The following is a 14224-nucleotide window of genomic DNA, read 5'->3' as shown; positions in this document are numbered from 1 at the left end:
GTGCAATCCTTACAATGTTGAGATCAGCCACCTTTGCTCATCAGCCAGATGTGGTATCCTTTCCTCATCCTCTCAACCTAAGTTAACCAGACTTGTTGGTTCTTAGCCTATCTAAGTCAGCTAAACACAAACCTGACCTCTCTTACATACAATCGAAAGGGAACTCAGCATCGCAGGCTGATGAAGGGAATTCAACATCTTTCTCTAATTCGATCTCTCCTCTACATTAGAGCCGACGAAGACACTTCGCAAGCTCTTCCGCTTGCAACGATGAAGGGGACGAGTTCGACTGAGACGGGCGAAGCGTCCACTTCGATACGTTTTAGTTTCGGATTCGAATCCGAATCCGATACCCTCCAAACGATGCTCCTCCACAGGAAGAGGCATCACACTTGTCGCACGTGACCAAAAAATATTATAAATACCATTTTCTTAAAGAAGTATATATATATATATATATATATATATATATATATATATATATATATATATATATATATATATATATATATATATATATATATATATATATATATATAATGAGCAACCCGACGATTCCGGTGCAAGAATGGTGGCGGCGAATCTGAAGGCGGAGACGATCTCGCTGATGGACATGCGGGCGGCCATGCAGGCGAGATGAACGCTATCATCGAGTCCCTCTGCGGCCCTGGTGGCCCCGGGCTCTCCGGCAACCTTGTCGACTCCGAGGTGACGATGTCTCTCCCCAAATCCCAAGCCCGTTACCGATCGAGGAGGACACCAACGGGATCCCTTTCTTCTTCTATTTAGTGAATTCCCTTCCGTCCTTCTGATTTGATCTCTCCATCGCTTTCATGCTCTACGTCTTCGGATTGATCGATTTTCGGAGTATTTAGTGGAAACCCTTCGTTCCTTCTAAAATTGAGCTTCGATGTTGATATAGGGGTTTCCTAGGGCAGATATCGAGTTCCGGCTGTTCGATCGCAACGTCATCGGCTCTCTGGTACGCTGGTGATGTCTTCTATGCTTGTAATTTATAGGGAAGCATGGTGGTCTGATACTATGTTAGTATTGCAATTGCTACTCTCCTGGGTGTTGTCAGCTGCTGTAGTAGAGATTTTTTGATGGAGTTATCTAGTGGACTAAGATTCAATTATATGTTTTGGTTGCAGCTGAATTTGAATTTAGAACATCACATGTTACTATCAGTTTGCACTTTGTTAGCATTAGTTCAATTTATAGTTGACTTGTTCAGTCTGATGGCACCCATCTTATATATTCTGTTAGTGGGATCTGTAACTTGGCCAAGTACTCTATCATTTGACACTTTCTGTACCACATGAGGGAGTACAAATATGATAAATTAGATGCTTAAGAGGCCTGATGTGGTTCTTTCTTTGTTATTGCTCTCTATTGGGATACATAAAAAAAGGAGTAGATGTAACATTTCTGCTAAATCAGATTTTCTGTCCTGCAGTGCTGCGAAAGGATCACAAAGGGAATCACAGAAGTTGCTCGTTGGCGCCAAAGAGTTCAGGTATGAGGTTAAAATAAAACAGTGCTGTCTGCTTAGTCATGTACTTAAGGTTAGAGGAACAAGTAAGTTGGCATGGTTTACATTGACGCTGCATATCTGATAATGGTCATTCGTTTGGTAAATTACTTTGAAGCATAATCATGCTTAATATGCACATGTTAGGTTGAACTTGCTTCCAGATATAATGCTTGTTTGGAACCTTTGGCTAAGTTGTTAACTCTGTGCATGAAGTCCACAGCAACTACTTCATGTAGGTGCTTATTATGAACTCTGAAAACTTGCCAGCGGGAAAGAGACTTAATTTAGGACCATAAGCTCCCATATGATTTTTTTAGACTCTCACTTATCTGACATATCCGTTAATCCAGTTGTTGTCAGAGTATGTGACTAAAATAAGAAAGTACTGTAATTAGAGGTTCAAGTCTGAATCCTCTAACTAGAACTTTTGGCTTACTCGCAGATGTCAGTTTCTCTGTCTGAAAATACATCTCAAGATTCTTCGACAATAGAGGAAGCGGTATTGAGCATACCTTTTGCTATTATTGATGAAATTGCTGATGACTCACCTGCTGCAGAAGATGGTCTGCTGCTCATCGATGAATTTGTGAAGTTTGGGAATGTTGAGAATGGTGATAACTTGCAATCAAGGCTTGTGGCCGAAGCGCAGTCCAATCAGGGCAATCCAATACCTTTAGTAATAGTCAGGCAGGGTGCATTGATGAATATAACCGTGGCACCTCGACCATGGCATGGTCCTGGAAGTTTGGGGTAGGTCTTTTTCCTTGATCTTTTTCACCTTTATGCTTGAATGTTTGAAATTATTTTCTGATCATTTTCTTGAGTTCTTGATGGTCATCATAATGAGAAACTTTCAAGGTCAGCTTTCTATGTTTGTTAAACGGCACATTGCATGAGTCATTTGTCGTCCATGTTCTAGGCAAAATATCTATCTATTTAGCATCCATGACCATTGGCATCTCGTGACCAGTACACTTGCTTTCTATGTTTGTTTGACTACATATTATATGACTCATAAGTCGTTCATGTCCCAGGCAAACAAATCTAGCTATTTAGCATCCGTGGCATCAGTTGCATCTTGTGACCAGTACGCTTGATTTCAAAACACAATAGACCATTTTGAGAATGGAAATAGGGTTTCAAGATAACTTGTATGCATATCAAATTGAGTTGCTTGAGTGCACGTCTGTAATCCATTTTGTTCAAGTTTTTATGCCTGAATTGGATTTATTCCACCAAGCTGAAGGACCGTTTTGTTTTATCATTTGGGCTCAACTTCAGTTGTTAGATGGAAGGTTTAACACTCTTCAAATACATTATGTTGTAGGATGTTAGGCACAAAGTATATCAAGAAAGATTATGTCTTAGGTGTATGTACGACCTGTGATCATGGATTTAAGTACTTGTCACCGTTATTGTAGAGATCCTATGGCAAGTGTTCTTGCATGACTTCGTACATGGGCGGTCGCATGCTTGTTTTGATTTGACTGCAGAATTTACTTGTTCATGGTTATGTTAGTGTACTTAGCTATACAGAAGCCCCTCCATTGCGCTTACAAGGGTACTTTTCTCAATGCAATCGAATTATTTGAGGTACTAATGAGCTGTGCCCTTAGATATGTTGGCAGCAAGCAAGCAACATGTCTATTCAACAGAACCATGATTTTAGCAATCATGTCCGAGATTTTTATATTTCAGTTCATGAGAGTGGATCATTAAAGTTGTTGATCTTCGAACAGAATCTCTTAATAAAAGCATGCCATCAGTTCGCTTTGACTTTTTTTTTTTCTTTCCTTTTGCACTCTTCTCTTGCTAATTGAATGGCTTGGGGTCATGGCCCAAAATGCAGCATGCTACATGTGATAGTCCGATCAATTAACAGAACCTTAGTATTTAGAGCAAAAGGGCATGCAATTTGAAAGTTCATGCTCGAGTACATCCATCGTTCTTTTCTTTTGCATCTTGTTACAGTGTAGCAAAGCCTGTAGGTTTTGTATAGTTCGTGTAGATTGAGAAGATAATAATATAATCAATTCATACCAAACACACTCATTGTCCTCATTTTCTGCATCTGAGCATAGTGAATTGAAGTCTTTGGAATTTTGTATTACTTTCTGAAAATTGGGGTGGTACTTTTGCAGATGCCATTTTCGGATCCTGTGGTTGTCCTCTTGTGATGATGAGCTAGTTATATTCATCTGATACCAATGGCGCGCCTAACACTCGGGCCAGATGTTTGTTGGTATTTTTGTATTTTCCTTTCCGTATTGAAAACCTCTAATACCATCTTATAGAACTGCGCTGTCGATCAGTATTTCTTGTTGAATTATTTCTATTAGTTTTGAGAAGCTACCATGTTGCTAAATCTTGCTACTGTCATTTAAATACGAAAATGTAGGTATTCTGCCCTTCATTAGATACACTATGACATGATGGATCAATCCGATCGAATCTGATCGGATCTTAAGCTATGCCTTGAGGTTGTTATGCTTGTTTGATTGAAGCAAAAGATAAGAAAAGAGCTTGAATCTGATCAAATTTGATTGAAGCTATACCGACTCGCGATCTGAATTGGATCGATGCACTTTTTATTCATAATAGTTGTCTGTGTCTTTGTAAAGAAAATTACTAAAAGAGCTTGCTGTTCTTCAGGAACAAATGGAGCTGTGAAAGGGATGCACGACAGAACAAATCAACCTCCGGAGGAGCCTCACCGGATCAAGTATCTTTCGCTTGCATCCAAAGCATGAGATGGAATCCAGCGCACGCATCAATCAAGGCGACGGAGGAGGTATTCCACCTGAACCATCTTTGTCATAGGAATAACCCAGTCGCCGTAGAGTCTATAAACCACCATTGGATCGACCTTATAATTGGTGACGTTGCTGCCGTCGTCCACCCTTTTCCCCAAGGTTACATCTTGCCCGAACACCTTGGCTTTCTCCTCCACCCTTCTCTTCACTGCGTCTTCTTGGCTTTCAAAGGTCAGCAACTTCATCAAGGCATCCCTGTCCTGCACGAAGAACAGCAAGCGTCATATATTCTAGTGTATCGATCTACACAAACCTATAGACGACTAAATAGGTGGGACATTTTGACCTTAGCTCTAATTGCAGTGTTGTAATCTTGTGGGGCTTCTCTGTACTTCGCTTCTGCCACAAACCTCCCGTAATGGATTCTTCTTGACAGAGCCTGACATAGCCAAATAGTACCCAAATTAGCTTCCTTTTCTCATTTCCTGTAAAAGCTGAATTCACGTTCGTTCTTACCTGCAGGCACACGAGATCCGCAGCTGCTGTCGGTGCGTAGTTGCCATCGTCCCCTTGCGAAGTGATTTGTGGAAGCCATTCATCGAAGTACTTACGCCATATGGTGTCGCTGACATTGACAGATGCAGCAGCAGCATGCAATTCCTGCGATGGGTGCGCGCACAATTAAGAGTCACGGATGAGAACTGTTTGGGCCGACACTTGCAGAGAGACGAGGAAGATTACTTACGTTTGGGAAGTTGTAAGGAGGCACTGATGGCAACGTCATATCCTTTGGGAAAAAGGGGATCTCCACAGGGTTTTGATATCTTCCAGCCTATAGAACATTGATTTGCAAGTCATTCACGTTGTAATGTAGCAAATATTTGGAATTAGAAACGAACAAAAGTTAAGATCAGTAAATATCGTGCTTTAAATGCACACATTAACTTCGACACTGACAGCAAATATCAATCCGAGCAAAACAGAGAAATAATATATAAAATTCAAACTCCTAATATTATGATAATTATTTTTAAATTGGTTATCGGTAGGAAAGGATTTGAGTGGATGGATGGAGATGAGTCTCCGCAGGAAGGAAGTCAACTCCTAAGAGAAAACTTAAGAGGAGCAAAGCATGAGAAAGGAGATGAATGCAACAGTCAAACCTTGGCCTGCACTGCCTCCGTCTCTCTGACGAAGAGGTCGACGAGGGACAGGGCATGGAATTTGGTGGCCCGACCCAAGTAAGAAGGATCATAAGCAGGGGCGTTGCATGGATACTTGGCCCTCTCGATGAGGCTGAACACTATGCTATCCTCCTCTCTCGTCAAGAACTTCCTCACCGATTCGAGCGTGAGCGCCGTCGACTCTCCTCGGAGGCGTCTACCGCCACAGACAGAAGAGAGGAGGAGGAGGAGGAGGACGAACCAGCACACGGAGAAGACAAGTCGAGATGCCATGGAGGAGTTAGAAGCAGAGAGAGAGAGAGAGAGAGAGGGTGCAAAGACCAAGCGTTCATATAAACGGTTCCCCCGGCCGGCCGAGAACAATGACTTCGCTTGGCCGAGTTCGTGAATGCTTCGGCTTTGACTTTTGGGAAAGTCAACGAAATTTGTCAAAGTTTGTGGTCGAATCTATAAAGAGGGCGAGCTGACCATTATATTACTTTTCATATTCGATTGACTTTTATATACATTTATCGAGGACATAAATAATTGATTTCATGGAGAAGTTCACGTACTCTATGATTATTTGGGGTTTCGAGTCGAGCAACAGTTGAGTACTATTCTCTCATCCCTCCATTCATCTGTTGTTGGTTGCTGAACTTTGACTCGCCATAGGCTGTTTGGGTAACTTGAATTAATTGGAATGAATAATTTTCTTTAAATGTGTGACGTGCATAAGATTCGAACATAAAATGTTCCACTTTGATAAATTTCTTTTGATTTATCGACTTATATTCTTCTTAGCAAAAATGGATCTACAGTTTAGGATTATTTTCGAAAATAATATAGCCTTCCTTATGCAAGTTATTACCCTCTATAATAAACTCAATAATTGGTAATCGTTTTAGAGATCTTCTCTTTCACCTCACATCTCAATCGATCAATCACCAACAATCGGTTAGACGTGAAAGCGAATTGGTCACATGCAATTAGTTTAAATTTGTTGGTGGAATTGCTAATCATCTACATCGTTTATTTTTTTTGTTACTAGTAAGTCAACATTTTCCAGTATGTTCATACGATAATATGTCAATGTGGTAATATTATCTATCAAGAAAAGTCAACCATTGCTAGAATACTTGTCAACGCCTCAGTAGCACAAAAGAGATCAAAAAGTATTGCTTACACATGTAGAAATAATCTTGTGGTGAGGATGAAGTCAAAACACCTTTGATGGCACGTATCCGTGAAACAGATTGTCCTCTTGCTATCTTAATAGCCCGAATCACAACTCTCGACCGACTCATGCTGATCTCCACCTTTCTCTGGTGGCTTAAAGTTGACTTCCATCTCTTCACTTCTAGAGGGGCAGCAACGGACTCCACGCGAGAGGCTGAGGAATTTATATGGCTGTCTACTTGGATTTGGTCGTCGATAGTGCCGCATGCGACAAAGGAAGGAAAAGTCATCGCCCTGAGGTCAATGCGCAGACTGCAGCTCAAAAGCAGTTGAGACTTTTACCTCGAAAAATGACTGTTTGGCTATCAAGACAGTCAAAGCAGGAGGAGGATTCCAACCGCAGCCGAGCTTGAAACGAAGACATGGCAAAGCTTTCATCACACCGTGGTAGCTCTGACTTTGGAACAATAAGGCCAGTGACCCCCCCCCCCCCCTCCTCGTCCTCCCTTTCCTACACACACTCGTTGGCGAAGCACCATTAATGGCAGCCTGTGAACATTACAGACCACGACGACATTTCTGTCTCCTTCCCTCTTGTGATCGTGGAAACATTAATTCTTGCAGTTGCTATCAAGTGCATCAAGTCTGGTATTCTGCAACCAAAGCAGAAAGCACAAGTAGATTTCAATAAGATTCATCATCATCTACAGCACCACATCTTCGCTTCGATATTATAGGTATCACCACTCGAATTCGGAATCATGGTGAGTTGTAACTCATAATACTTACTAAACCCTAATCTTGGTTGGACATGCATGGGACTCGGACGGTAGTAGAGGCATACCATGTTTATGATGCCTCTGCACTCCCCACAAGCCATGGAGATCAGGACCACGGTTTTCTTAGTCTCTTGCTCTGTTTTGTGTAGCTGCTCTGCTTTCTTTCCCATCTTTTCTTGAGGGATTGTTGACATGTAGAAAGAAGATCACCAAGACATGGCACAGTGACCGGTCGCATCTGCAAAGAAAGCAGACATGTTGGAAACTAGAATCGCATGGCCGAAAATATTGAAGGTCACAATAACTATAGTGATCACCATACCATACCATCCACCCGCTTCTGACATGGGAGCAATGTGGTGCCACAACATTGCTGTCACAGGTTTGGTTCCACTTCAGGATCCATCTGCTCCATGCATTACTATCTGATTGACAATTCTTGATGAAGAAAGGGGCAGCAATAACTAAAGAACGGGATCTTTACCCGATGAAAGCTTCTCCACTTGATGGCTTCTGCTTCAGCTTTCCAATCCAGCTTAATGATTCACAAGAAGAAACGTTGTCGAAGGATGCTCCTGGAGATGGCTCTCTTCTGCTATGAAACTCTTGCTACCGTCAAAACGACAGCATCACAATCAATTCCTCCTGCAACTTCTTTTTCATTTAATTCTAAAAATTTAGGGAACAAAATATAAACACCGACTCCCACAGATGTGAAGACTCAATTGAAACTTTGAATCAGGTTAAAGATCAAAAACTCTGGCTAAGATGTTACCTGATACCTTTGGCAAATGTATAATTTTTGCAACAGTAGATGCTACACAGCAACAATTTTGTTGTATCATCACGGAGCTTGGCGCCACAACAAGAATTAAATCAGCAATCAAATCCTGGAGATTGCCAATTTGGACTCATGAAAGGAAAAGAAGATGTTTGCAGCTATAAAGAAGAGCGAACGATGCACCATTTATGTATATAATCAGGAAAAAAAAAAAAGAATCCTTGCTTGATGCTGAGTTACTACAATTCTTAGACATAAACTTAACAAAAATGAAAGTGATTTATTATGTTTATCTCATATCAAGATGATCACCAAATATGAACCACATCATAAAACTCACATCTTGAACATGGTACAATTACAATCTATTCTTATATTAGAAAAGCTCACAAAAATCCACTGTTTCATTAGATTTATGAATTGATAAGACAAAAGCATCAAGATGCCAATGGCAGTGCAAAACCCTAAAGCACCACACAACAGACCTTAAGAAAATAACTTGAAATTGAAGACATCCCTCATCCACAAAGGGACTTCGGGTAAAAGATATGGTCAAGTTATGAATTTGTCCATATCAAGTATTTTTTAGCATTCAAAAGCACACAATCATTCAGTACTCACGAATTTTATCCAATCATGTAAGATTTAGATGCATTTCCAGCTTATTTCCTAGATAATTAGGAGCATACCAAAGACTACTATATTCAGGTAAACGTATAAATCATGGAAATGATCTCTCTGTCTATAACAATAAGATTGTAACATTTAACCCTGCCAAAACCCACATTCTGCATTGGGTCTTCCTTTCTTTTTTAACTTAGATCTCCTTTTCTACTCTCATGTCTCATGGGAGGCCTTTCTGCTCTCATCTTCTATGAGATATTGCAATAATTTGAAATATATATAGAAAGATAGACAACAAGAACAAAAGCTTAGTTGACGGTCCGGACATGGAGAAACAAATCAAGAAGGGATTTAATTATTAAATTTCAGATATAGTATTTGCTTAGTAGATTTCAGACAAGAAGAACAAAAGCTTTCAGAAAGTTCCAACAAATCCATCTATATCTTGTATTTCAATTTCTAAGCCACATTAAATGACAGTGTTGCACTCAAAATAGCACATATAGACCTTCTGTAGCAAAAGAATAAATGATGGACTCGATAAAAGGTCAACAAAGTAAATGCCACTTAAGAGCTAAGAAGTCAGCACATTAAGGAACATTTAATGTACACTAATAAGTCAATTCAACAAATGCCAACCCAGATAGCATTTGCTTACAGTCTCTTCCAATCAAACACCATTCATGGTAATACATTATCACTTAAAATGTGATGATATCTGTCTTGCAAAGTCACTTAGACTGTGTGGTCTTTGAAGGAGACAGTTTACTGTTCAAGGAGAAATGTGTGTAGTAAGGTAAGGAATCCAAGTCCGGTTGTAGGAGTCTTGTGCACACATTATGTAGTATTTGAATGGAAGAAGTAAATTCTTTCTTAAAAAACTTATTCTATGTGTCATCAAAATTCTGAATCCCTGTTAGCCTTAAATCTAACTTTAAGAAACATCTTTGTTATAAAAGTGTCCTTCCAGGTTATTGAACTATAGTAATCCTGGATCAAGAAAGCAATGGTGCTGAATTAGTCAGACTTAACTGATTTTGAAGAAAATTGTGCAAAATATAGATAAGATAATATGTTCAAGAATTAACAATAGCAACAATATTTATCCAGTAAAACTGGTAGTGCTTCTATCTGCTTAGAGAAAAAATAAAAGAAAATTTAAAGAACTTGGGACGGAAAGCCAGCATGGAATATTTTCTCAAAAATGTAAGAACAAAAAGACAGGAACATATCTGTAGTCTGACAAAGGTGTTTAGAATCATGAAAAATGCAGGTAATTATATTCCTGTCCTCTACTAGGGTTCAGGAAAACAAGCAACACTAAGATGCAATTCATTTCTATCCATCATAGACAACTTAATTATTCGCAATTAAGGGAAGAGCTGTATAACCTCCTGAATCGATACCAAACTTAAACAAGCATTTAGGCAATAGGAAGCAACTAAAAAAAAGACCATAAATATGTAAAGTAAATAAGCGAAAGTATAATAAAATAGTAAATGATTCTGAAGGACATCGACATTATAGCGTCTTTCCATACAAAACACATCAAATAGCTGTAGAAGAACAAGGGCTGGAATGACAAATGAATTGGGTCAAAATGTCAATTCATCCATATGATTATGAGCTAAATGGTAGGACATTGTCTTTTCCACTATAATGAAAAGATTTATAACCACCGAAATTCCCCCTGACAATTCCTTGTCATAGTCCATCAGGCAATCAATATGCTTCCCCTTCAAGTTCAATGATTCAGTACTTGCTTTTTCTTCATCAATCATTCAACCAATATTTAGCTTTCTTTGAGCTTTTGTATTGTTGTTTTCTTGTCCCCAAAAATGGTGTGGTTAAAGAGTCCATTTGGCAGAAGTTTCATGGTAAAAAGGGTGAAAAGGGTCAGTCATGCCTCATAAACTCATAAGTATAATTATAATAAAAAAAATTACCACAGATCAATCAAATCTTATGTTAGCAAACTTGACAATCTCGTTAAACATGAGACATTTTAATTTCATACCGTGGAAAACAAACACAGATTTTCCCATGAATAAACAATATCTGATCTTATGTTCTATGTGGGTTCCTAAAAATTCAGTTCTGTCAACAAGATTTTCTTGGCATTGTATAGGGCATAGATCAAAGAAAAGACCTAAATTTATGAACTTTCTCTTCCTAAATTCCATTCCTATAGCTATAGCCATTCACATCGCCACATCAGAACACAGGAATTTAGGTAAACTAATATACATCAAGTTGGATATTATATAAAAGCACAATTTCACTCCCTAACCGAGAAAGAAACCATAAGAAGCTCCATTGTTGCCCGATGTGATAAAGCTTTCCTGTGACCAAAGGAATAAAGCCCTCCGTCGCATAACCAAAAGCAGACGAGACTCTTTCCTCAACTAGTAATGAGGTAGAACGTCGACCACGAAACGAAGTCCGACGACTTACCGAGGCCTTATGGAGCATCCACAGATTCATCCGACTTCCAACAGGAAAACCAACTCAATGATTGCTTGATGCATGCGTGCAGCAACCCTTAAGTGCATGCAATAAGTGAGAGGAATAGGGTCGGAATCAGCAACAGAAAGCAGGCAAGCCGATACATTTCGAGCAATAAAGAAAAAGATATTAATACGAGAAGCAAGAGGACACCACCTCGAGATTATCGTAACCAATGGAACTGGCCTTCGAGTTCCAAAGATCAGTTCATCATCCATCTGCAAAGACAAGAAAAGCAAGGGAAGGAAAGAAGCATTAGTAGGAGAGTGAGGCGAGGCAAGGCGAGGAAGGCAGACAAGAAGAAGAGGACGACGACGACCGGTCAACAGCGATTTCCATAAATCCGAGTAAGCGGCAGAAGATAAAGACGGAAAGCAGAAGATAAAGAGAGGGAGGAGACGTCTGACTCTGCACCCCTCCGAGCTCGCTCCCCGATGCAAATCGCCTTCAACGCAGGAGCCACGCTTCCACTCTCAGATCCACCAAGATGAGATTTTTCTTTCTCACCGTCTTCCTCTTCCTTGATTTCTTGCTTCCGTAGCTGTGTCAGGAAAAATAGAAACCTCCAGAAATGGAAAGAAGTACACGACCACCATCATAACCGGATACGACACTCCTACTCTCTACCTCGGTAACCCGCCCATGACGAGACTGCTCAGAGACGAGCTGCCGACATAAAAAAAGAGCCTGCGCGCATGTCCAGCAAAACGCACCCTTACCTTTTTCCCGTCACCACTCTTTTTACCACTTCCACACCAAGACACCACGATCGCCATCGGATGAAGAAACGGATCCGGAGATATCGGGATGACAGAGAGAGAGGTGAGCACGCAACAGCGATGGCACCCCGCCGATGCGATCGCCGCCGTGTGCTCACTCTCTTCTGTCAACCCCCCCAACCGCCCCGGACGAGACTCCACAACCCCCTTCCAATCGACCACAAACTCAAACCAAGACGAATAAGAAGAAGAAGAAGAAGAAGAATAAGAAGATCCACCACCAAATAGAAGATGGAAGAAGAGGAACGCGCCCGTCCCCTTCTCTCTCTCTCTCTGCGGAACTTTTCCATTAGGGTTTCCGGCTACTCTCTCTCGCCGCCTCGCTTCATTTGTAGCGATCAAGACGTGATCGTCTTAAATGCCGCTGCTGATTCCTAATTATTTATTGCGTATACAATTCGTCCTTGCGTCGTACACGGGCGCGCACAGAGAGAGAGAGAGAGAGAGAGAGAGAGAGAGATCAGGATCACGCAGGAGAGGGACGCAGGAGAGGGAAATGTTCTTAGGGATTCCGGACTCTGTCGACCGCCGATTGGGCCGGGTGGGCACAGCGTACTTCCCGAGCCCTCACCGTGCACGTGCCCGCACGGCTCCCCGCACGCGACCCTGAAATCCACCGTCCGTTTCCACGACCGCACGAATCATGGCGCGATCACGCCCCGTGACGGCACCAATCATGGCCGCCCGACCAGGGGACGAGGCAAACGAGGAAAGTGGGCCCGAGCGAGACGTGAGATGTCGTCGCCATCGCGTTTGGCTCGGGAAACGTGGCGGAATGCAGGTCGTACGATCCTGTGGTGGGCGCGGGAGCCCGGTCGAGGCCGCATCGGTTTAATAAATTGGCCCGGTCTGGGTCGGTTGAAAACCGGTTTCCCCGAGGTAACGTCACCTCGATTGAACGTATTAACCAATTGCGTTGGGACACGTGTGAACGACAGTACATGAGATCATCACCCCACCAATTATCCTGTAGTACTTTGTTTAAATAAAAAATAAAATTATATATATATATATATATTATTTTTTTCCTTTTAATTTTGAGAGGATTCACGTAATATTTTTTAATTACTAATATTTTCCTTGGAGTCAAAGCACAGCATTTTTTTTCTTCTCAAATATGGTTAAAAACAAAACATATCAGGAATAAATGTGTAATTTCTCTAAAAATATTAAGTAGGAATTACATGAAGAAATTGGGCAGCACATAGGATTTCCAAGCCACCTTGAAGTACAGAGTTACTTGTATCATATTACAAATCCTTGTACTATATTTAATGGAAAAAGGCATTGCATGACATGTCCACTTCATGTCTGCATCCCCTTAATCCAATTGGACCAAATTATTGGAAGTCCAAAGTTCACTGCACCACACCTGCTAACATGCATACAACATGTTAAGAACAGTGGTTACCTGCATCTTTCAATGTTGTCTGATGAATACAATATTGATGCTGAGAGAGAGAGAGAGAGAGAGAGAGAGAGGAAAACATGTGGTCTATGTGTTTATTGATGACATGAACACACAACGAACAAAGTGTTGTTTAGCTCCCACTGCAGCCTTTTCTCTTTCCAATATCAACAAAATAATTTACTCAAATTTGAGGTTTAATTAAGCTAATTCTTTGGTAAACCTGGTGGCATAAGGTGGTTCATGTGAAAAATGCATTCTATGTTTCCTAATCTCCCATAACAAAAACTATTATTATGGTTAAATAGATCTTTGTTGCAGAGAAGATATAGGAAAAGTGTAATATTCTCTATTCTGATTCCATAAGGATACTAATTTGCTTTCACCATTTCCCTTTCAATGTTGCTTTAAACACTAAGTCTTTCTGTCATACAATCTTTATCTACTTAATACACAGTAATGACTTGATAAGCTCAAACTGGGAGATGATGCAATATATCTGTGCAATGCTCATTTTGATACATAACATTTTGTAATTGCAAATTTCTCAAAAGTTAAACCTTTCCACATCATAGTTTTGGTTATTATAACAATGCACTTAAAGTTGGATGCTAACATTTATTTTGCATGGTTTACAAGTGCATGGATTTGATGTTAGTAGAAGAATGAACTGTTAGTCTTATTAGATTGTTGCATGCACAAAGAGTTTGAGTTCATGA

General features: G+C 40.5%; 2 protein-coding genes and 1 long non-coding RNA gene across 34 annotated transcripts; 1 reads left to right on the top strand and 2 right to left on the bottom strand.

Moving 5' to 3' along the window:
- Positions 1 to 554: 554 nt before the first annotated feature.
- On the top strand, positions 555 to 5237 carry LOC108951277 (uncharacterized). Its single transcript, XM_065166504.1, has 7 exons — positions 555 to 708; positions 923 to 982; positions 1457 to 1516; positions 1977 to 2284; positions 3676 to 3776; positions 4187 to 4325; positions 4810 to 5237. The coding sequence occupies exons 1-5, from the start codon at positions 637 to 639 to the stop codon at positions 3734 to 3736; spliced, it is 561 nt and encodes a 186-aa protein (XP_065022576.1). The 5' UTR covers positions 555 to 636; the 3' UTR covers positions 3737 to 3776; positions 4187 to 4325; positions 4810 to 5237.
- Positions 4094 to 5783, bottom strand: LOC103997851 (chorismate mutase 2). The gene is made up of 5 exons (XM_009419176.3): positions 5451 to 5783; positions 5033 to 5119; positions 4804 to 4947; positions 4634 to 4726; positions 4094 to 4547 (listed from the first exon to the last, which is right to left on the bottom strand). The coding sequence occupies exons 1-5, from the start codon at positions 5742 to 5744 to the stop codon at positions 4305 to 4307; spliced, it is 861 nt and encodes a 286-aa protein (XP_009417451.2). The 5' UTR covers positions 5745 to 5783; the 3' UTR covers positions 4094 to 4304.
- Positions 5784 to 6527: 744 nt separating this feature from the next.
- On the bottom strand, positions 6528 to 12775 carry LOC103997850 (uncharacterized). Of its 32 annotated transcripts, none has more exons than XR_001979704.2 (8): positions 11638 to 12775; positions 11475 to 11536; positions 8184 to 11354; positions 7893 to 8053; positions 7731 to 7814; positions 7474 to 7646; positions 6972 to 7282; positions 6528 to 6864 (listed from the first exon to the last, which is right to left on the bottom strand). It is a non-coding gene; the product is annotated as an uncharacterized LOC103997850 (long non-coding RNA). The 32 variants fall into 32 exon arrangements; XR_010501081.1 differs by having other exon boundaries at positions 11726 to 12775; XR_001979705.2 differs by having other exon boundaries at positions 8184 to 11155; positions 11268 to 11354; positions 11475 to 12760.
- Positions 12776 to 14224: the final 1449 nt, after the last annotated feature.

Source organism: Musa acuminata, chromosome BXJ3-9 (genome assembly GCF_036884655.1).
Source record: "Musa acuminata AAA Group cultivar baxijiao chromosome BXJ3-9, Cavendish_Baxijiao_AAA, whole genome shotgun sequence".
Classification (NCBI taxonomy): domain Eukaryota; kingdom Viridiplantae; phylum Streptophyta; class Magnoliopsida; order Zingiberales; family Musaceae; genus Musa; species Musa acuminata.
Note: the sequence above shows the minus strand (reverse complement) of the source record. Positions and strands in the feature narration are given on the sequence as shown.

Coding starts and splice junctions, on each gene's coding strand:
- LOC108951277 (XM_065166504.1), top strand. CDS start 637: ATGAACGCTATCATCGAGTCCCTCTGCGGCCCTGGTGGCCCCGGGCTC. Junction 983..1,456: donor GCAACGTCATCGGCTCTCTG/GTACGCTGGTGA, acceptor TCTGTCCTGCAG/TGCTGCGAAAGGATCACAAA. Junction 2,285..3,675: donor CATGGTCCTGGAAGTTTGGG/GTAGGTCTTTTT, acceptor GTACTTTTGCAG/ATGCCATTTTCGGATCCTGT.
- LOC103997851 (XM_009419176.3), bottom strand. CDS start 5,744: ATGGCATCTCGACTTGTCTTCTCCGTGTGCTGGTTCGTCCTCCTCCTC. Junction 4,948..5,032: donor CTCCTTACAACTTCCCAAAC/GTAAGTAATCTT, acceptor CACCCATCGCAG/GAATTGCATGCTGCTGCTGC. Junction 4,548..4,633: donor ACACTGCAATTAGAGCTAAG/GTCAAAATGTCC, acceptor TTCTTCGTGCAG/GACAGGGATGCCTTGATGAA.